Source organism: Sus scrofa, chromosome X, assembly GCF_054392235.1.
Source record: "Sus scrofa isolate SSC_HxYL_T2T_F1_AM1 chromosome X, Sscrofa_HxYL_maternal_Yorkshire_Landrace_v2.0, whole genome shotgun sequence".
Classification (NCBI taxonomy): domain Eukaryota; kingdom Metazoa; phylum Chordata; class Mammalia; order Artiodactyla; family Suidae; genus Sus; species Sus scrofa.
In genome coordinates this window covers 43,144,796-43,165,496 of record NC_139401.1, presented here as the reverse complement: position 1 = coordinate 43,165,496, position 20,701 = coordinate 43,144,796, and the positions used below count along the sequence as shown (strand labels likewise).

Below are 20,701 nucleotides of genomic sequence, written 5' to 3'. Positions count from 1 at the left end.
TGCATTTTTTAAAAAGTACATATAATTTGACATAATCAGGGAAATATGAATTTTCTAAAAGTATATGTAATTTGATACAGAATCACAATTATGTTAAAGACATTAACAGAACAGTAGGTTCTAGGTAGTAAAAGTATCCTACCCTTCTTTCTGTTCCTATTTTCATATTTTTGGAATGCATATGTATTAATTTTTACAATGAGAATATAAACTTCATTAAAATAAAAAATCCTATGGATACAGCAGAGTTATAATTTAAGGCAAATTTATAGTATTGAATGCTCTGTTCTTTCCCCTCAAATTAAAAATGAATCAAGCATTTAACTTAAATCGTTAGGAAAAAAACAGAAAAAAACCCCCAGACATCTGAGAGCTGAAGGAAAAAATTAATAAACTTAAAAGCTGAATTTTATAAATCTGTAAACACAATAGATCTGAACAGAAAGTCATAGTTGAGTCTTAAAAACAAACAACAGAATTAACAAACTTCTAGCTTGTTTGCTCAGGAAAGCAAACAAAAATACACAAAATAATATAAATCACAACTTTAGAGGAAGTAAAATGTACTGCTTATTATGCTAATCATGAACTGCATATTATAGTAAATATTAATTGGCAGAGTTGACTCAAGGAGTACAATGCTGAAATTGGCCAATTAACTGTGGAAATGGAGAAAAACTCCAAAGAGCTACTCCAGTGGTTAAAATGATTGTCTAAGTAGTAAGATTATGAACTTTTCCCCCTCACCTTGTGCTCTTTAGAAGTCTCAAAAATTCAACAATAAGCAGGTACTCATTTCAAAGTCAGATACGAATGAAGACCAAGTGAAAAAAAAAAAAAAAAAACCAGAATCCTCCTATCTCCCAAGACAAAGTGAGCAGTTTGTTCTTTTTGAGCTTAAAAGGGTAGAAATTGCTGTCTTTCTAAAATTTAAGTGAAGCACAGTATCGACGTGCAGTGAAAAGACCGCCAAGGTTCAGGGAACCTGTTAATGGGCCTGAGAGGCCCGGTGACTCTGGGCTGACTGATGGCCCAGGGACCACTAACGGCAAATTGAATTTCTAGATCACCGGCTGCCTTCACGGCTCTCTGATGTCTCCAGAACGGGAGCGGAGACACATCGAGTGCCATACAAACGTATGAATACTAAATAACCATTCTTTGAGATTCAATGGAATATCCACCACTTTAGTGGAAAACTATTTACAGAGTGCTCAAATTTTGCCCACCAGGAGGAGGTTTTTTTGTTTTTGTGGATTTTTTGTGTTTTGTATTTTTTTTTTTGGTGTGGGGTTTTTTGTTTTTTGTTTTTTTTTTTTTGTTTGCTTGTTTTTATTTATTTATTTTTTAACTAGTAACATGAATAGATGAAGTGTTCTTTAACTGCGTGTATGAAAGAAGTAAAGGAAGATGGTGATTTTTGCCTTAGGCCACTCTGGATATACTACAGTCAGAGAAGATGGTATTGCTCACTCCCGTTCCTAAAGACAATAAAGCTGAATCATGGCAAGGCTCTCTCCTGCCAGTTGGAAACACTTTAGGGTGTAGTTGGCATTTGCCATCAAAAATGTAGAAGAGAGGAGCAGGTGTAGGACAAGTATTTTCTCCATATAAAGAGGAGATCTTTTATGTGTAACTGGGTCACTTTGCTGTATAGCAGAAACTGACAGAACACCATAAACCATCTATAATGGAAAAAACAAAAATTAAAAAGAGGAGATCTTTTTTTTTTTGGAAGAAGAAACTTGCTTGAATTCTATGTGTCTATCCTGTTTATCTTGTTGATTGTGTACTTACAAATGCAGCCGTTCACTCACACCCATTTTTAAAATGCCCACTTGGTAATGTCCCTTCGCTAGGATCAGATTCATCACATTGTTCTCTACAGATCTTATATGGTGAGAAAGGTAAATGAAAGATGTCAGACTGTGATGAGCAGAGACAGGTACGAAAAGTGATGAGGGCATCGCAGCAGGAAGGGTGTGACTAAGGCTGCCTTTCCCAAGCTCACGTTTCCAAAGAACTTGAGCTCATTGAATTGTAACTCAAGTTAAATTAATGTAGAAGTAACTTGGAGAAACACTTTCTTGGGTATTTGTAGCTCACATGAGCATATCACAGGACTTGTGAGAGAAAGAAGAAACAACTCTGGAACTATGTACAACTAGTTATTATCAAAAATATGTGTCCATGGAACTCTCGTTTCTAAAACCATTTATCAAAAGCTCAGGGCTTGAGTGGGTTGATGGACACACTTTGAGCAAAGTCTGTTTTAAAGTGTACCATTAGGTGGAAAAAAAGCAAAACCTTCTTAACTCAAAACATTGGCTTAATTTTGGAAATTCTCCTAACCCTGAAAAACATAATCAAACTGCACTTTTAACATTGCATCAGCTTCTTTTGTTCTACTAAGGAGAGTGAAGAACTTGAGCTACAGTTTTCTTATGCTTTCTTCTCAAAAGACTGGATTCCCAGCAAAGGGGAAAATCTAGGCTTAGTCAGTGTTACTTACAGGAAATGAACTGTCAAAATTTGTGGTAGGGCTTAAGCTTTGACATGTCTTTCTTTTATTATAGATGACATCTACGGCAGAGTATAGGTGGCCTTTAAACCTTGCCTTGCCTTGTAAATTAAAGAGGGTTGCTGGAACTAGGATGCCTTATTTCTCATTCTCTTACTAATATCTGCCACCTTACCCGAATAGTACCAGGTGTTAACAAAGTCAGTTATTCATTCATATGTTAATTCAAGAAGCCTTTGCTGAGTGCCTGCTCTGATCCAGGCACTAATCTGCCGTTGGATGTACGTACAGTGTGAATGTGACCCACATGCTTGTCAACTTACAACCTAGTAGGGAAGATAACCAGTGAACACATACATCAATTAACAACACAATCTCAGTCCGACAGGGCCAAGTGCTACGATCAAATCCAAAGAAGCAGTCCAGGATTTTTTTTCCTCCCAGATGAGGCAAACACCATAGATTGGCAGTCAGGGAAGGCTCCTCTGTGGAAGATTCTTTTGAACTGTGGACCAAATGGTGACGAGCCAGCTGAGTTTTTCTGGGTCCATATACATGGGCACAGAGGAACCTAGAGAAGCCTGGAGCATTTTAAAAATGGAACATCTCGTCTGGTAATGGGACTCCTGGACTTAGGTGTGCGCTTTGGCTAGCAAACTTCAATTTCTAAACGCAAATATTTTTCTTAAAATGTGAGCTCACTGTAATTTCTCAGGAAAGACGGATGTTTGCCAAGTGGGCAGCTGAAGCTCTCCTCTGTTTCTGTCCTAGAAAATAGCATTTCTAAGTGGTATACATTTGGGCCTTGTTAAGGATCAGAGCAACTTGACTGAAGAGTTGGTTATTACATGCTGGCTATCTGAAGAGCTGTGGAATTACCCAAGTGCTGGGAGTTCAGTTCAGATTCCAAACTCGTCTCAGTGGTTCTAAGATTCAACCAGCTTGGCTCCTATCACTCTAAGCTCCCCCACAGCTCCCCTTGGCACATTATGACTATTAACTAATTTTTACTAAATTGGTTTCCTCTTAGATGAAACGCTACAGCTAGTTATCTTTAAAAATAAGAACTTGTAAGTTGAACAGTCACTAGATGTACAAATTTAACAACAAACCATATGGACTATAGAACTCCTATGATAAGAAATACATTTTGGGATAAATGGAACAAATCACCTAGCTTACTTTTACAATCCAACATTCCTTGCTTTCTTTCCTTTTGAAGACAAGTAGGAGGGTGACTATTCACCAACTGCTCAAAAAACACAGGCTGCAGAGAACAGGGATTTGGATTAGCAAACTTGAACCCTATGGAACTCTTTTCTTCTTTATCAAATACCCTGGCACAACTGGGCTGGGAGGAAAGCCCCTGATCCCATCCCCTTAGCCCTCCTCCCACCCCACTGCACCCCACCCTACCAGCCAGAAGCAGAAGTCTTAAGAAGTTCTGAGGAAGACATCCTGTCCTGTTCCAATGGGCTTGTCGAACCCATCCTTCACTTGGGACATTGGCAGAGTTCAGCCCAAGTCTGTGTTGTCAGGTCGCTGGCCCCCCTTTTCTGGAAGACTCCTGACTGTGCCTTCTCCGCTTAAAGGCTGTAGAGACGACTCGTGTTGTCTCGTAAGGTGGCCAAGGTGTGGGAGAGTGGCTGATCTTTGATTCTGGCAATCTCTCGAACGGTGTGCAGGGCCAGGCCGGGGTGGGCAAACTGGCAGAGGCTTTTGGGAACCCCCCGAGGGAGGAAGTAGGGAGAATCTGTTTCCACGATGACTCTCTCCAGCGGGATCTTCTTCAGAGCATCTCGGGCCTCCCAGGCGGAACTGTAAGTCAGGACTGCTGTGAAGCCCACAGACATGTTGGGGAAGTACTCCAGAAGGGGCTGGATGACTGAGTAACTGCCAGTGAAGCAGTGCCGATGGATCTTGAAGTCGGAGGGCACAAATTTTTTCAAGATGCCCAGCAGATCTCTGTCAGCTTCTCGGCAGTGGATCACCATGGGCTTGTTTAGAGACACGGCCAGCTGCAGCTGTCTCTCAAATATCTTGTGCTGCTGTGGGACAGGTGTGGTGCACTTGTAGGAGTAATCCAGGCCAATTTCTCCGAATGCTACAGCCTTGGGGTGGCGTAAGGCTTGCAAAATACTTCTTTCTTGGCTCTCATTATAGTAACGTGCAAAATGGGGGTGGCAGCCAAAGGCCCCCCAAACCAGATCCTCTTTCAGCAGCTCCTCCCATAGGCCATCCTTTAGCGTGCGAGGATCACAGAAATCGGAGATGCAGCCATGAAACTCCTTAGGGAAGGAGCGGCTGTAGATTTTTCTGAACTTGTTAAAGGTTCCTTTGAAAGACAGCTTGGAATAGAGCATGTCGAGGTGACAGTGGGTATCAATGAAACCCTTCTCTAGGCTTTGCTCCCAGTGGCTCCTTGGCAGGGGGCGAGATACGTATCTTCCCCAAGGGCGTGATGATGTCTCCTCTTGGAGCTGGCATCTTGTCTCCTTCACCTCTGCTTCTGAACTTGTGGAGAAACAAAGTGGCAAATTCAGGGATGGACTTTGCTCTGAGGCCTTCAGATCTCTGGACCAGTCTGGAGAGTGCACGGTGGAATTGAAGGAATAATCACTCAAGTAGCTCTGGCTGCTTATCCCAGCTTGAGAGGTGATGCTGATGCTGCTGCTGATGCTGCTGCTGATGCTGCTGATGCTGCTGATGCTGCTGCTGCTGCCGCCGCCGCCGCCGCCGCCCAGGGAAGGATAGCTGGGAGGCTTGGGACTGCTGGTCCAGTAGCTGGTAGAGTCATGCCAAGGGCCACTGTACAAATTAGGCCAGAACATGACAGGCTCGGGTGTGAAGGACGAAGGCTGTGAAACTCTCGGGAGACTGAGTGAGGCGGATTCCTCCTGAGGGAATCTGAATGCAGAAACCTCATCCACATCAGACCAGTCCCTTCCTGAGCAAGGGTGCTCAATCACCATACCCCTTTCTTGAGGCACCTGGATTTCTGAATGATAGTCACGTCTATCTGGAAATTGGAGGGCTGGAGAGCTCTTTTCAAAGATGAATGTCCTTTGGTCACCAAATGGCTTCTCACAGAGTTTCTCCTCAGGAGGTGTCATCATTCTTCTGTCAAAGAAGTCGTCCATCTCCATCTCCCCCACTCTGACCTCTGGGGCTGACACGTTCCTACTTTGAGGAGCAGAGAAGAGGGCAGTCCCAGCTGGTTCTTCTTCAGGATTGGCATGCTGTCCTGGGCTCCATATTGTACTAGCGACGGCCTCTTCTTCTGGTATCAATGTGCCCAGGATGCCCTGGATCGCATTCACGTAGATCATTGAAGAGCTTTGGTCTGGCTCTCCACCCCACCTTCTCTGGCCCCCGTTTGCTTTCTCAGGCTCGTTATTTTGATCCTCAGTGCTGGCTGCAAATTCAGAGTTTGTGGAGGTACCGGAACTCTGTTTGGGAATAATCTTAAAGCTGTAGTCTTCTAGAGAAGCCATTTCTTCCAGAAAGGGGCTAGCAGAGCAAAGCGGATGGCGCTGAGGGGATTCCACGGAGGTCGAAGGGAACCCCAAGTGTTCCGAATCAAAGCAGTCTTTGGCGGCTGCTCCACTCACACTCGAGCCTGAGGAGTGGGAAGCGTAGGAAGAGAAGGAGGAGGAGGAGGAGGAGGAGGAAAAGGTGGAGGAGGAGGAGGAGGAGGAGGAGGAGGAGGAATTTCCCTGGCCCGATGAGCTCCGCAAAACCTTGGCTAGAAGGCCACAAGGTCCTCCTTTTAGGCTTTCAGGCACCTAGGGCTGCTAGTCTCTCCCGAAAGTAGTGCACAGCTGTCAGCTGGCCGGCTGGAGGGGGCCACGTGGGCCCCCCGCCCCGAGGCGTTTGCTGGGGGACCCTACCTAAGCGCCGCTCCTGTGGTACTCGACCGCGTGCCGCTCCCACAGCTTAGAGATGGTTCTCCTTTCTTTCACCCGCCCATCACAGTTCTCAGTGTTCCAGAGATGTTGGAGGCCTTCCGCTGAGTTTGAGATCGCAAAGCGATTTAGAAAAGTCACAAAGACCCAAGACTCACGGAGCGCTCGGCATGGCGTCCGAGCCCAGAGTGAGCTTCCGGGATTAAGAAGCACTTTTTTTTGCACAGAACTACTTCCGGCCGTCAAAGTACTTCCGGAGTTCAGAGCACTTCCGGACCTAGACAGCTCTTCCATTTGGTTTGGAATAGAAGGCCCTGGTGAGATGCCAGAGCCCTCAAAAAGGCTGCAAAGGGCTTTAGGGACCCCGCACAGGGGTTCCTGAGCTCAGCTGGTGGCCCTGAGGTCCACGCTGCCAAGGATGTGCAAGAGGGCAGTGCCGAACCCAGCGCTGAAAGAGAGGGGGAAGGGCAGAGATCATCCCGCCCACCAGCCCTGGCCACCGGAAGCACTCCCCCCTACCCACGGCGTGGTGCCCTTTTGCCTCTACCTCAGGTTTGTGCCCTCCTCCCCACAGCTACCCCTCCCCCCACCCTACGTGCCAACCAGCCCGCCATTGGAGCCGCCGCCATTGCTTGCATTCTGTCCCTCCCCACCCCCACCCCCCGGTCTTTTTGAAAAATACAGTTATGATTTTTAAAACAAGTGTTAAATATACATGCTCGTGAAAACATGGTTGTAATTGTAGTACATTACCATTTTCAGTCATGTTTTTGTTTTTCACTGAGTTATTTCCACGTATCCTAAGCATTTTTCTTATTGCGCTATCGTTTTCAAAAACATAATTAGTGCCTTCAAGATAGTCCATGGAATACATAGATGTGCCGCGATTCACCGAAACCCTTCCTTTCTTGTCACATCTTTAATTTTTTCTGGAATTAAAAAAAAATGCTGCAGGGAGTTCCCTGGTGGTGAGCGGCTTAAGGATCCCGCATTGTCATTGCTATGGCGGGTCACCACCGTAGCGCAGGTTCCGCAGGTGGAGGGCAAAAAAAAAAAAAGCTGCAGAGAACATCTTTGCACATACGTTTCTCTATATTTTGGTTTGTTTCTTTGGGCTATATGCCCAGAAATGGAGTTCCTGAGAAGAAGTACAGGAATTTGAAAATTGTTCCTCAGAGCACCACATTCCCTCAGAAGAAGTGTATTAATTTAAAATCCCATGGGTAGCGAATAATCCTTCCAGGCTCATTTAGTAGGAGAAACAGACAAAACCAGTACCTCAGTGTTAATTCATACTTACCTAATAATTTTTTAGAGGGAACATTTTCTTTTTCTTATTGATCCTCTGTTGTGCATTTTAAGTTCTGTTTTCATTTCTCTTTTAGGATCTTTAAACATTTTTTATAAAATAAACTTTTGTCATAGTTTCTAAAATTTTTATGCATGTATTGCTTGTTTTTAAATTATACTTTAACCTGTTGAAGTCATAACTTGTTTTGTAGTTAGACTTTAACATTTTTCTTTTCATAATTTTCTTTTTCTCCTAAGCCTAGAATAGTCATCTTCCTTTTCAAGGCTTTAACACATATATAATTTTTTTGGAGGGTAAAAGGGATTGATTTGTGATATTTAAGCTGATAATCCATCTGGTATTCATTTTGGGTTATAATTTATTTAGGGGGAGATATACAGTGATGCTTTTTCAAATTAGTACATTTTTTGCTTATTGATATGACTCCTCTTTGATCAGGTGTTAAATTCCTATGTGTAATAGAATCTATTTCCAGACCATCTATTCTTTTTTACGTAATAGTATGTCTCTTACTAATCTGGTTTTGCTCTGTTTTAGTAATGAAGCGTTATAGTAAGGTATAAAATCTGGGAGAGTTAGGTCTGACATTACCCTTAATTTTCATAATTATCTTTAATAGACTGACCTGTTTATTTCATGAGGTGGAATTCAGATTGTTTTTTTCAGGTCCTTCCAAAACACCAATGAAATATCCCCTTGAAATCTGTGATTTTAGTCTGCTTATCCATAATATACTTCAACTGTCCTATTATTAGTCAAATTCTCCTGTATCTTTTAGTAAATATTTTTAGAGTTTGATGTGGGTCACAGAGTTTACATTAAACCAAACTTTAAGTGTTTTGTAAATTTTTATTCTGTTGTGAATATACTTCTTCCTTCCATTGTATTTTCAGCTGGTTATTGCTAGTACATAAGAATGGTTTTGATTCAGTTGTGATTATGCTGAAATCTTTTATTTAGTTTTAGTTTTTCAGGCTTTGCTTATGCCGTTATTTTTTTGCCTATGATGATTTTGTCTCTCTCTTGCTAATATTTTTATTTCTTACATTGTCCAGAGCTCCTAAAAGCAATATTAAATCATGATGTTGGTAGGAGCACTTGTGTTCTGTTCCTGGTTATAGTAGACACATAGTTTAATTGAATATAATACTGGATATTTAGGCTATTGTTTTAAAGCAGATGCTTTTTAATTCTGTTAAGGAATTACTCTTGAATTTTAAAATGTATGTGGTAGGAAACAGTATGAGATCATTACATATTTGCTCTTACTCCCTAATTTAGAAGCATCTTTGCATCTATGAGGAAAATGCTGCTTTTTCTGTAATGGACTTATAACTGTAGCAGACTCTTGAATTCTGCTTGCTTGTATTTTAGTAGAATCTTTTTTCTATAATCATAAGCAGGGAAATTGCTGTGGAGGAGTAGCTCTCAACCTTGGCTTGCACATTGTAATCACTTGGGGAACTTTGAAAATCACTAATGCCTGGGCCCGATCTGAGAGATTCTGATTTTATTGTGTGTGGGTGTGTGTAGGTGTAGATGTGGCCTAAACATCAGGATTTTAAAAAGCTGTGCAGATGATTCTGATGTGAAGCCAGGGTGACAACTATTACTCCACAGTTTACTTTTTCTTAATGGTTTGTCTATCAGGCATTGGAGTTCACCTTTGTGGCTTTATCTTTTTTGGTATGGGAATTTGTATAAAGTGGTAATTTTCTTTTCCTTGAACGTTTGAAAAAAATCATGCTGGTTGGAGCCTTTGTTGGGGCAATACTTTTGTAATTTTTTTTTTTTTTTTTACTTCTTACTCAGTTATTAGCTTATTCATTGCGTTTTGATAATTCACAGTTCTTACAGAAAATCTTGTATTTAATCGTGGTTTTAGGATTTATTTTCATAGAGGCTTGAGTCATTTATTATAGGATAACTTACATCTTATAATTTATTACATCTCTATGCTATTCACTATCTCATTTCTGATTTTATTTATTTATACTCTTTTTTTTTGATTACGTTTGTTAGCATAGGGGAGCAAAATTTGCCACCCCAAATAGTGTTTCTTTGACATGTGGATTATTGTGAGCTGAAAACAGTCAAGGCCCAAAAGACTCAGAAAGAACCTTTGACCTTCCCCCTAACTGTCTGAAAGAATTTAGAGGACTGTTCCAGGAAGGGAACAATCACAGTGATAAATAAAATGTAATATGAACTAGGTGTGCTGGTCAGGGAGGAACCTAGCAATTGCAGTGTTGGTGAAAATTCCCTTCTGTGCCTCATTGTTTCTATACGGCCCAGCAAACATTTGTTTATCAAACATTTGCTCTTTTTAATTTTCCTGTGAATTGCCTTCCTACTCTTGGAAGTCCCAAACCCCTACTCCATTCTCTCAAATGGCAAATAAGCGTCAATCGCCTAACTTGTCCTAGGGCCTCATATTCTTATGAAACCCCATGGATATATAATGAAATTTGGTTTTTCTCCTGTTAATCTATCTCATGTCAATTTAATTTTTTAGACCAGCCAGAAAAACATAGATGGGGAAAGATTTTTTTTCCTTCCCCACACTAGAATCTTATGTATACTATTTATTTTTAAAAAGTCTCAGATTTATTTATTGCAGTTGTTTTTCTCCTTTCAGATTTATCTATTTGTGCTTCCATCCTTTTTTGCTTTCTACTTGTTCTCCCTATGACAAATTTTTGCACTTTGAAAAAGTTTTTTTCAGTCCATTGCTCATTGTGACTGCATTTCGGAATTACTTGTGGAGCTTTAAAAAAAAAAAATGCCCCTGTTAATTGCCTCCAAGATTCCAGTTTAATTCCTTTAGGCTCAGATATGGTCTTTTAAAAATTTTTAAAGTTCCTATTGAGAAGCCAAGGCTGAGAATCACTTAGCTAGTACCTTTACCTGAGCTAGCTCTTTTTAAATTCTCTTACGTAATAATCTATATCCAGTAATTTACCCAAGATTACAGATTTGCCTGTATCTTACAGGTTTGTACCTCTTTGAATTTTATTAAATTCTGCATTTATTTTTTTGTATTTTAAAATTTATTTTCCTTGGTAATTATTAAGGGTGACAATATTCGTTTATAATTACACAGTGCCTTTAAGTTGTAATAATTTTGTGGTCAAGAACTATGGTTTATGTATTTTAAATTTACTAGATTTTTTTTTTTTTTTTTTTGTGTGTGTGTGAATTAGCCTATGTAGGGAAGGAAAAATAATGTTCCCTTTGCCTTTCAAGGTTCTTGGCTGAGATGCCGCCCCCCTGTGATGAAGACAGCCTCACAGGAGGAAAACAAATAAGTTTAATAGCATGCAGACCTCCTGTACACGTGGGAGATAGCAGGAAAACGGAGTAAACTCCCCAAAATGGCCCAAGCCACCACCCTAAATACTTAGCTCCAGCTAAAAACAAAAGATGTTAGGGTGGGGGAGCCAGTTATGGGAGGTTATCTGGCAAAGCACCTAAAAGGATGGTATAGCCGTTATGCAGATTTAAGTCCATGCCTTCTCCATTGATCAGTTTCTAGAGATTTGGTCATCTTCCTCTCCCCAGTCCAGAGAGGGAGACATCCTTACAAAGGAAGATTTCCCTCATAAATCTAAATGTCTCTTACAAATCAGGGTAACTTTTACCCAGATTTCAGAGCTTCTCCATTGTCTGCTGTTTCTTAAAAATAATGAGCTCAAGATAATTCTTATACCAAAGAGGCATGTTTTGGGGTGTTATATTCTACTCCCCTTTACCTATGATAAATGTCTTTAAATATACCATTGTCACATATAAAGGAGCCATCCTCTCTATATGCAGTACAAAATTCATTGTGGTTTATTTCCTTAATTCTCAGATTCTGTAATCCTAAGAAAAACCAGTGATTTAATAACAGGTTTTACAGGAAGAGTAAGCAACACTGCATTAAATGTACGCAAATTTTTATTGTCTACTAACTAACCTATAATAGCGTGCATTTGTCTTTACTATTATGCACTTTCTTTAGTACTTCACAATTTGAGCCTTTTTCCTCAAAGAGAACATTTTAAACTTAGACTTTTGATGCTGATCTCTTATAAAATGTTGAGCCTTATTGAACATTACTAATGCTTTTTTCCTTCCTACCAGTTTCTCTAGAAATTCAGCTGTAAGTAAGTTTTTGACACTTAGATTTTTGGTTCCTGAGTAATAGTCGTTATGACTCAAGCATTGGTCATACCAACATCACCATCCTTGAAAATTCTGTGATTTTTTCTGAGCGATTAGGCTTTTGTTTTTGCCTTATTGCATTGCCTAGCCTGCGATGGACAATTTTCTACACACAATTATTTTTGTGTCATTGCTAAATCAGACAGGAATCATGTTGAAAACATTTTCAGTTACAATTAGGACTCCAAGTTGATGTTAAAATCCAGCTATTTGGGATGTGCAATGCAAAGCCAAGTACTCAGTTGACAGGAAAATAGAATTAACTCCTTCCCCACAAGGCTCAATTTACAACTTACATCAAGTTACATCTATGTTCCTCATTGAAATGCATTCCTGACCGCTTTGAGTTTCTCTTGGCTTTAATTGTAAGAGGATTCTGATTTCAGAAATGTTAACATTAATTTTTTTTCATTTATAATGAGGAAATATCACGTATCTATTATTTAAAGCTAATAGATTTCAGATGTTATATCCTCTTGGCTTGCTTCAGAAAATCCACAGGCCTCGGGAATCAGGCAGGTAACCTCATATAATACAGGGCTTGTAGAGGCCTGTGGGGAACCGAAGATCACACAGCTTGCCAAGTGACATTTACCTTTCGTTTTCAAGAAAATTACAGCCAATTACATCCTCTAGGACCTTATTTATCTAGTCTCTGCTTGACATCATAAATTATGATGAAAACTCGTATCATAATTATGTTTCCATAAAATTTCATTTCAAGCAATTTTTACTTTAGATCCTTCTCTCTGGATTCTCTGATGCATCAAGTTCCATTGCAATTAAGTTTTTCACCTTCGTGAGATCACTTTTAATGTGTTTGGTGTCTCTTCCCTCCAGTTTTTACTTTGCTGCATTTTACAGTTTCCCCTCCGTCTTCCTTTCCTATCTTTCCATCGCTCCCGCTCTGACTTGCTCTCTACCTTTCATGCTAGAGTTCGTCAGCCCTGTATTCTCAGGGGACCAGAACATGAAATATCAGTCTGTTTCTCTTCTAGAAGTACTGAAGGCCAGCCTAAAATAATGTCTTTCTCTTTCTTTGTTTCCACCTAGCATCTTTTATTCTCTCTCTTTTTTTTTTTTTTTTTTCTTTTTCAGGGCTGCATCCGCAGCATATGGAGGTTCCCAGGCTAGAGGTTGAATCAGAGCTGCAGCTGCCGGCCTACGCCACAGCCACAGCAATGCCAGATCCGAGCCACGTCTGTGACCTACACCGCAGCTCACAGCAACACTGGATCCTTAATCCACTGAACAGGGCCAGGGATCGAACCTGCATCCTCATGGATACTAGTTGGGTTCATTATCTACTTAGCCACAATGGGAACTCCCTTTATTCTCTTTTAATGAATTATTTGTTTGATAAATATTTAGTGATTACAAACATGACAATGTTGTCAACTGATCTGTGGCAGTTTGGTCATACACAAATTTATTAGCAGTAGCATTCAGTACATAGAGGTAGGTGAGATATGAGTATTCTTGCTACACTTTCCTGCCCGATTTCAAGAAAAAAATTGGGGGTTGAATACTACTGTAGGAGCAGAAAGCTTTTCCCTTCTTCCTGTCTAGATTCTTTGGTTGGACTAATAATTAAATCGATATAAAACATATTAATGGGGGAAAAGGGTATTTTGTACAAAGGGGAGCCCATAAAAGTATGAGATGCTTTGGAGTTCCCTGGTAGCCTAGAGGGTTGAGATCCAGCCTTGTCACTGGATTATTATTATGTTAATAATAACATATAAGGACTGGTTCATTAATTGTAACAAATGTACCACACCAATGTTAAGATGTTAAGCAGGGAAAACTGGGTGTGGGCCTGGGGAAGATACATGGGAAATTCTCTGTACTATCTGTTCAATTTTTAAACCTAAACTTAAAGCTGTTCTTGGAGTTCCCTGGTAGCCTAACCAGTTAAGGATCTGGTGTTGTCACTGCTGTGGCTGAGGTCACTGCCATGGCATGAGTTCCATCTCTGGCCTGGGAACTTCTGGATGCCACAGGCACAGTAAGAAAAAAAAAAAAAAAAAAAAAAGAACAGAACTTCCTTGGCAGTCAGGTTAACTGATGCTTAGATACCATCCCAAGCTAAGGAGACAGGTGTGGGAGTCTGGGGCTTCAAAGGGGAAAAAGATGAGAAGACCAAGTGTTTGGTAAAGTGATTGCCACACCGTGCTGATAAGTCTTTCTGATGTAAAAAGTTTTCTCTGGTAATAGCTCTTTTCCTGGTGTAGGTTCCCAATCTAAATTCTTTCAGACAGTTAAGGAGGCGGTAACAAGTTCTTTCGGAGTCTGCTAGGCTCTGATTGTCTTCAGCTCAAAATAATCTACATTCCTAAGTGGCGTATTCTAGGGTGGCATGTTTTGCTCCTCCTCACTACCTTTACTAAAAGCTTGATGGAGCGCCAGCTCTCCTCCTTTTAGGTGTTCCAGCATCCTTTTTTCCTAATACTTTTAAAATTTGAGATACAATTCATATAATATAAAATTTACCGTTTTAGTCTTCAAAACAACTCAGCCGCCAACATCTTTTTTTAAAAAATGAGGTAACAGTCACATAACCTAAAATTAACTTATTTTACTATCTTTTATTTTTTTGTCATTTTAGGGCCACACCCATGGCATATGGAAGTTCCCAGGCTAGGGGTCGAATTGCACCTGTAGCTGCTGGCTTACACCACAGCCACAGCAATGCCAGAACGGAGCCACATCTGCAACCTACACCACAGCTCATGGCAACAGTGGATCCTTAACCTACTGATTGAGGCCCGGGATCAGTCTCGCATCCTCATGGATACTAGTTGGGTTCGTTACCACCAAGCCACAATGGGAACTCTATATTAGCCATTTGAAAGTGTGCAATTCAGTGGCATCTAGTATATTCACAGTGTTATATATACCATTTCCTCTATCTAGTTCCAAGACATTTTTATCACCCCAGAAGGAAACCCATGCAATAGCATCCTACCGGAAATGTGCACTCGACACAAATATGACAACATTTTAGTAGGGGGTTTAGCTAACTGGAATCAGGCCAGATAAATTCCCCCAAGAAAGAGTAGAACTTAGGACCATTTTGGAATGAAACCAAAGATGCCATTTGGAAGGGTATGAATCTCTGGGCTCACTAGATTCCTAGAACCTGTTGTGGTAAAGACAGTATTGTGGTCAATATTTATAACTGATCCATTCATTTTGAGTCTAATTATTTGACTAAAACTCACTTCTGATATTCTTTATGGTAGTTAACAAAGCTTGTTTTGTGGATCATTGATAAACTGCTGAAGTATTTTGTCAGCCTCTTCTGAGGTATGGGTTTCTGATGGAAATTTGCTAAGTGATCCTGGAGCATATTGCCTTTTTTTTTTTTTTTTTTTTAGGGCCACATCCAAAGTATATGGAGGTTTCCAGGCTAGGGGTTGAATCAGAGCTACAGCTGCTGGCCTACGCCACGGCCACAGAAAAGCAGGACCTGAGCTGCATCTGCGACCTACACCACAGCTCACGGCAACGCCGGATCCTTAACCCTCTGAGCAAGGCCAGGGATCGAACCCTCAACCCGATGGTTCCTAGTCGAATTCGTTTCCGGAGTTCCCGTTGTGGCGCAGTGGTTAACGAATCCGACTAGGAACCATGAGGTTGCGGGTTCGGTCCCTGCCCTTGCTCAGTGGGTTAACGATCCGGCGTTGCCATGAGCTATGGTGTAGATTGCAGACGTGGCTCGGATCTTGCGTTGCTGTGGCTCTGGCGTAGGCCAGTGGCCACAGCTCCGATTGGACCCCTAGCCTGGGAACCTCCATATGCAGTGGGAGCGGCCCAAGAAATAGCAAAAAAAAAAAAAAAAAAAAAGAATTTGTTTCCCCTGCACCATGACGGGAACTCTGAGCATGTAGTCTTAATTAGGGTAACTGACCACCACTAGAGAGTAGATTGCACCTAACAGACTCACTCATATATATCATATTGTTTATGTTGAATTAACCTGGTAGGCACAATTAACTCTTGCAACTTTAATTATAAAAATTGAACAAAAATGAGAGCAAAGGAAGTATTAAAATGGAGCTCTCAAGGAGCCTGTGCCCCAAGTCAAGTTGAAATGGTAGCCTGAATCTACTGTTCTCTCTGTTGTCCTCAATTACTGTGTCTTTCTTTTTCTGTCTATTTAGGGTCTCACCCGTAGCATATGGAGGTTCCTAGTCTAGGGGTCGAATTGGAGCTGTAGCTGCCAGCCTACACCACAGCCACAGCAACACTGGATCCGAGCTTCGTCTGCAACCTACACCACAGCTCATGGCAACGCTGAATCCTTAACCCACTGAGTGAGGATACTAGTCGGGTTCATTAACCACTGAGCTGCGATGGGAACTCCTACCGTGTCTTTCTTAGTGTGTATGAGCAGGTCACTGTGTTGAGAGTGATTTTAATGGTTAAAGATACGTATTATTCATACAACATGGCACTTAAACCTAAGGAAGCTATTTCAACTGGTCTTCAACTGGAGAGACAGTCAGTCTTCTGCTTCAACCTGAGAGGGAAGTGGTCTGTCTTGTACTTTCTCGGAGGCACAGTATATTTTGACTTTCTCTGATTTTTATTGTAACAACTTCAGAATCCACTTCTTCTACCCACATCTATCTCCCCCCTCACTCCCACACACACAATAAGATAAGACTGGGTCTAGCATTGAGCTAGGCTTTTTGAGGTTCCTGAAGAAGTGTAGGGTGCGATCTCCAGTGCATTGGAAAAATTTCTGTTCTGCCTCTGAATTGCCTCCAGGCAAGCAATCAGCAGGACCAGAAGTCAGAATAATTTTATCCTAGAACCAAGGTAGCTTTGTGTTATTTTTAATGCGAAAAAATGACAAAACTTATATCCATCTTGTGGGAAGGAATATTGTTTGTAACACATACATATAGAATCTCACTGTGAAATTTCAAAGACAGATGCTAGTTCAATTTATGGCAGAGCTGACTGATGGATTTATTGCTTGAATATCATTTCCTCATTCTAACCAGACGGTGATGAAAATACAAAATAATCTTTACATACTGTAACCTAGATTGTATATTCAGTCTTATAGCTGATGTGGAGAATGTCTTCTTGCAAAAATTCCTCAACTTTTTTTTTTACATTAACAAAAAATACACAGGTAGTAGCTTTACTGACTTTAAGTTTGCTGAATTTTTTTCATTTTTTACTGCCTCATTATGATTCCAACAGGTATTATCTTTTGATGCCTATTTAGAAGATGAAGTGCCTGATAAAAGTCAAGAAAACTATAGAATAAGATGTTATAAAATCTATTTCTACCTTGAAGATGACACAATTCAAGTAAATGAGCCAGCGCTGAAAAATAGCGGACTGCCTAAAGGTATCTATTTAAAGCAGAGTTATGGGTCTTTCACTTCTAACTCCTACCTTTATATACTACTTTTCTCTCGCCTTTTTTTTTTGGGGGGTCTTTTTGCCTTTTCTAGGGTCGAACCTGTGGCCTATGGAGGTTCCCAGGCTAGGGGTTGAATCGGAGCTGTAGCCACAAGCCTATACCACAGCCACAGCAACGAGGGATCTGAGCCACGTCTGTGACCTACACCACAGCTCACAGCAACGCCGGATCCTTAACCCACTGAGCAAGGGCAGGGATCGAACCTGAAACCTCATGGTTCCTAGTCGGATTCGCTAACCACTGAGCCACGACGGAAATTTCTATTATTATTATTTTTAAGGGCTGCACGTGCGCCATATGGAGGTTCCCAGGCTAGGGGTTGAAGTGGAGCTGTAGCTGCCGGCCTACACCACAGCCACAGCAGCACGGGATCCGAGCTGCATCTGCGACCCACACCACAGCTCACAGCAACGCTGGATCCTTAACCCACAGAGCAAGGCCAGGGATCGAACCCGCTACCTCATGGTTCCTGGTCAGATTCGTTAACCACTGCGCCACAACGGGAACTCCCTCTCTCGCTTTTTAAACGACCCCATGCTACTGCATAGGTATCTAATTTTATGACAGTGGTGAATATAAACATACTATTAGCTTGTCGTTTTTGATGGTGACTTACCGGCTTTCTGTCCCCACATGTCAGCATTGCCGTTTCACTCGCTCTTCTGTGGCACACTGGTATCCTTTCATGTGTTGCTCTAGTATGAGCAAACACTCTTGTGTCTTTGACTTTTTTCTTCAGACTCTTTTGTCTTTTTGCTATGACCACATTACCTCTTTCACCACACCCTCAGAGGAGGAGAGAAGACTGGTCCCTACTGCCACTTCCAGACTGGTGTTCTCTCTCCTTTCTTGAATTCCCCATCATTTGCTTCAAGCACTCTTCTCATCTTCATAGCTGTTGACCACAGACTTTCATAGCGCTTCCAGAGAGGACCATCGTTCCCTCGCCCCACGCATGCCAGTCTTCTTTATGCATGCTCTGCTTCGGCCAGACAAGAGTTAGCTCTGTGATGTGACCACCAGAGAGCTGATCCTAGGCTGCATTAGTAAAAGCAAGGCAGAGGTCAAGGGAGGTGACTGGTTTCTTCTGCGTGTGCTCTGAGTCCTTTACTTGGGATGATTCTGAGTTCTGGATGCCTTCATAGGACAGCAACCATGATGGTGAAAGGACTGCAAATCGATCATGCTTAAGGCAGAACAGTGAAAAGGATATTGTCTGTAAAGGGAAGACTTATGTGTGCCTGATGTCTTAAGGAATCTAAAGGGTTGTCATGTGGAGGAGGGCTGACCTAGTTTTCTGTATCCTCAAGGATAGGACCTAGGGGGTCAGAATTCAGGTCACTAAGAGGAAGAATTTTCTGGCAGAGAGGTTCACACACTTTGGGCAAGGTACAAGTGGGTAGAAGGACCACCCTGCCTGAATCCTGGGGTAAGCAGTGGTCCTCTCTCTCTCTCTCTTTCTGTTGCATCAGCCTTTGCTGATAACAGTGTGGTTTAGAGACCAGAGTTGAAGTTCAAGGAAGACAACAGACAGAAGGGACATTAGGCTAATGGCACACACTTTGTCGGAACGATGTTGGGACAGGTGGGCCTGGCCACAGCTATAGCTTGCCAGTAGGCCTGCTGAATAATGATGGGTTTTATTTGTCTGTCTGTCTTTCTTTTTTTGTCTTTTTAGAACCACACCTGTAGCATACGGAAGTTCCCAGGCTAGGAGTCAAATCGGAGCTGTAGCTGCCAGCGTACACCAGAGCCACAGCAACATGGGATCTGAGCTGTGCCTGTGACCTACACCCTAATTCACAGCAATGCCAGATCCTTAACCCACTGAGCAAGGCCAGAGATCCAACCCATGTCCTCATGGATACTAGTCGGGTTCATTACTGCTGAGCCACAATGGGAACTCCTCTTTGTGTTTCTTGGGCAAAGGACACATGGGCCCAGAAAGGGTGTCACCATTAAATGAGTGGCTGAATTAAGGCCTCATGAATATTGAGTGCTCATGAATATTTATTGCCTTTTGTATATTAAGTGTATTATGAATACTTAGAACCCAGGTACCTTATGTATATTTAATGCATAATGAACCCGAGTGTCTCTTGGTCCTTCCAGCCCTCTCTTTCTATAGTTTAACTTGCACGCACTCTTCTTAATTACAAAATTACTGTTATTTAACACATGATTTTTCTGCCTATGTTGAATAAACATTTTGCTTACAAACTGCTAATCTGTGTCCAATGCCCTCATATTGATATACCACAGTGGGTTCCCAGGGGAGAAACAGAAATTTTAGGATCATAGGCTTCTGAGTATAATGTGATCAGTCAGTATGCAAAGGACTTCCTTAAACACTCATGAGATTGAGATTTTTCTTAGAGCATGGCTTCACTCTGTATGGATGATTACTTTGGAGCCAGTCAGCATTGTAATAAAGTGTTTGTTGAATACCTGCTCTGTGCTAGGCACTGTGCTGGGTTTTGGGAAAATGGACAAAAGGAATAAGACTCTTTATATCCCTATATCATGGGGCTTATAGGCAAGCAAGGAAAGGGAGCAAGGTGACTAGTCTAAGAATTTTGCAATTATTCAGGCTAGAAATGCTGAGTACACAAACCAGGACAGTGATAGTACGGATGGAAAATAGGGGAAAGATTTTAGAGACTTTTTTTTTTTTTTTTTGGTAGTTGCTAGGCTTTGCCCAGTGATTAAATAGAGAGAGTGAGAAGGGGAATATCTAATGAATAAAGTGTCTACTTTGGAATTCCTATTGTGGCTTAGCAGGTTGAGAACTGGACTAGTATCCATGAGGATGTGGGTTCCATCCCTGGCCTTGCTCAGTGGGTTCAGGATGCAGTGTTGCCACAAGCTGTGGCAGATGTGGCTCGGATCCTGTGTTGCTGTGGTGTAGGCCAGCAGCTAAGGCTGCGATTCGACCCCTAGCCTGGGAATCTCCGTATGCCTCAGGTGTGGCCCTAAAATCCAGAAAACAAAACGTACCTACTTTATCATTATCTCATTTAATCACCCCACTGACCTTCTGAAATAGGTAACCATCAGCTTTTACAGAAAAGAAACAGGCTTAGAGAAGTAACTTGCTCAATCTGCATCTTTTTTTTTTTTTTCCCCACTGTACAGCAAGGGGATCAAGTTATCCTTACATGTATACATTCCCCCCCCCCCCCCAACCCTGCATCTTAACTGATCACCTCAGAGCTCATGCTGGGGTTGAAAGAATAGTGATGTGTCAAGCCCCAGCGTGGGGTAAGGAGCAGCATTGGGGTTGGAGCTGGGCTGTGTTTGTTTGGGTCACG

At 41.7% G+C, this 20,701-nt stretch overlaps 1 protein-coding gene and 1 pseudogene across 6 annotated transcripts in view; one reads left to right on the top strand and one right to left on the bottom strand.

Annotated features, from left to right (window-relative positions):
* EFHC2 (EF-hand domain containing 2) overlaps window positions 1-20,701 on the top strand; it is a 183,537-nt gene that overhangs the window by 47,717 nt on the left and 115,119 nt on the right. For 2 of the 5 annotated variants that reach the window (XR_014835287.1, XM_021080072.2), the window contains exon 3: window positions 17,165-17,315. The exons of 1 other annotated variant lie outside the window; for it this stretch is intronic. Coding sequence is in view for 1 of the 4 variants with exons in the window: in XM_021080072.2 (XP_020935731.1) it covers window positions 17,165-17,315 (151 nt within the window). In the remaining 3 variants the exon portion in view is untranslated. Of the gene's footprint in view, window positions 1-6,496; window positions 6,979-17,164; window positions 17,316-20,701 lie in introns of those variants that run through there. 2 more of the 5 variants (XM_085007793.1, XR_014835288.1) reach the window with 2 other exon arrangements.
* LOC102164967 (3'-5' RNA nuclease TATDN2 pseudogene) lies at window positions 1,982-6,643 on the bottom strand (annotated as a pseudogene). The gene has a single exon (XR_014835289.1). The product of XR_014835289.1 is annotated as a 3'-5' RNA nuclease TATDN2 pseudogene (transcript).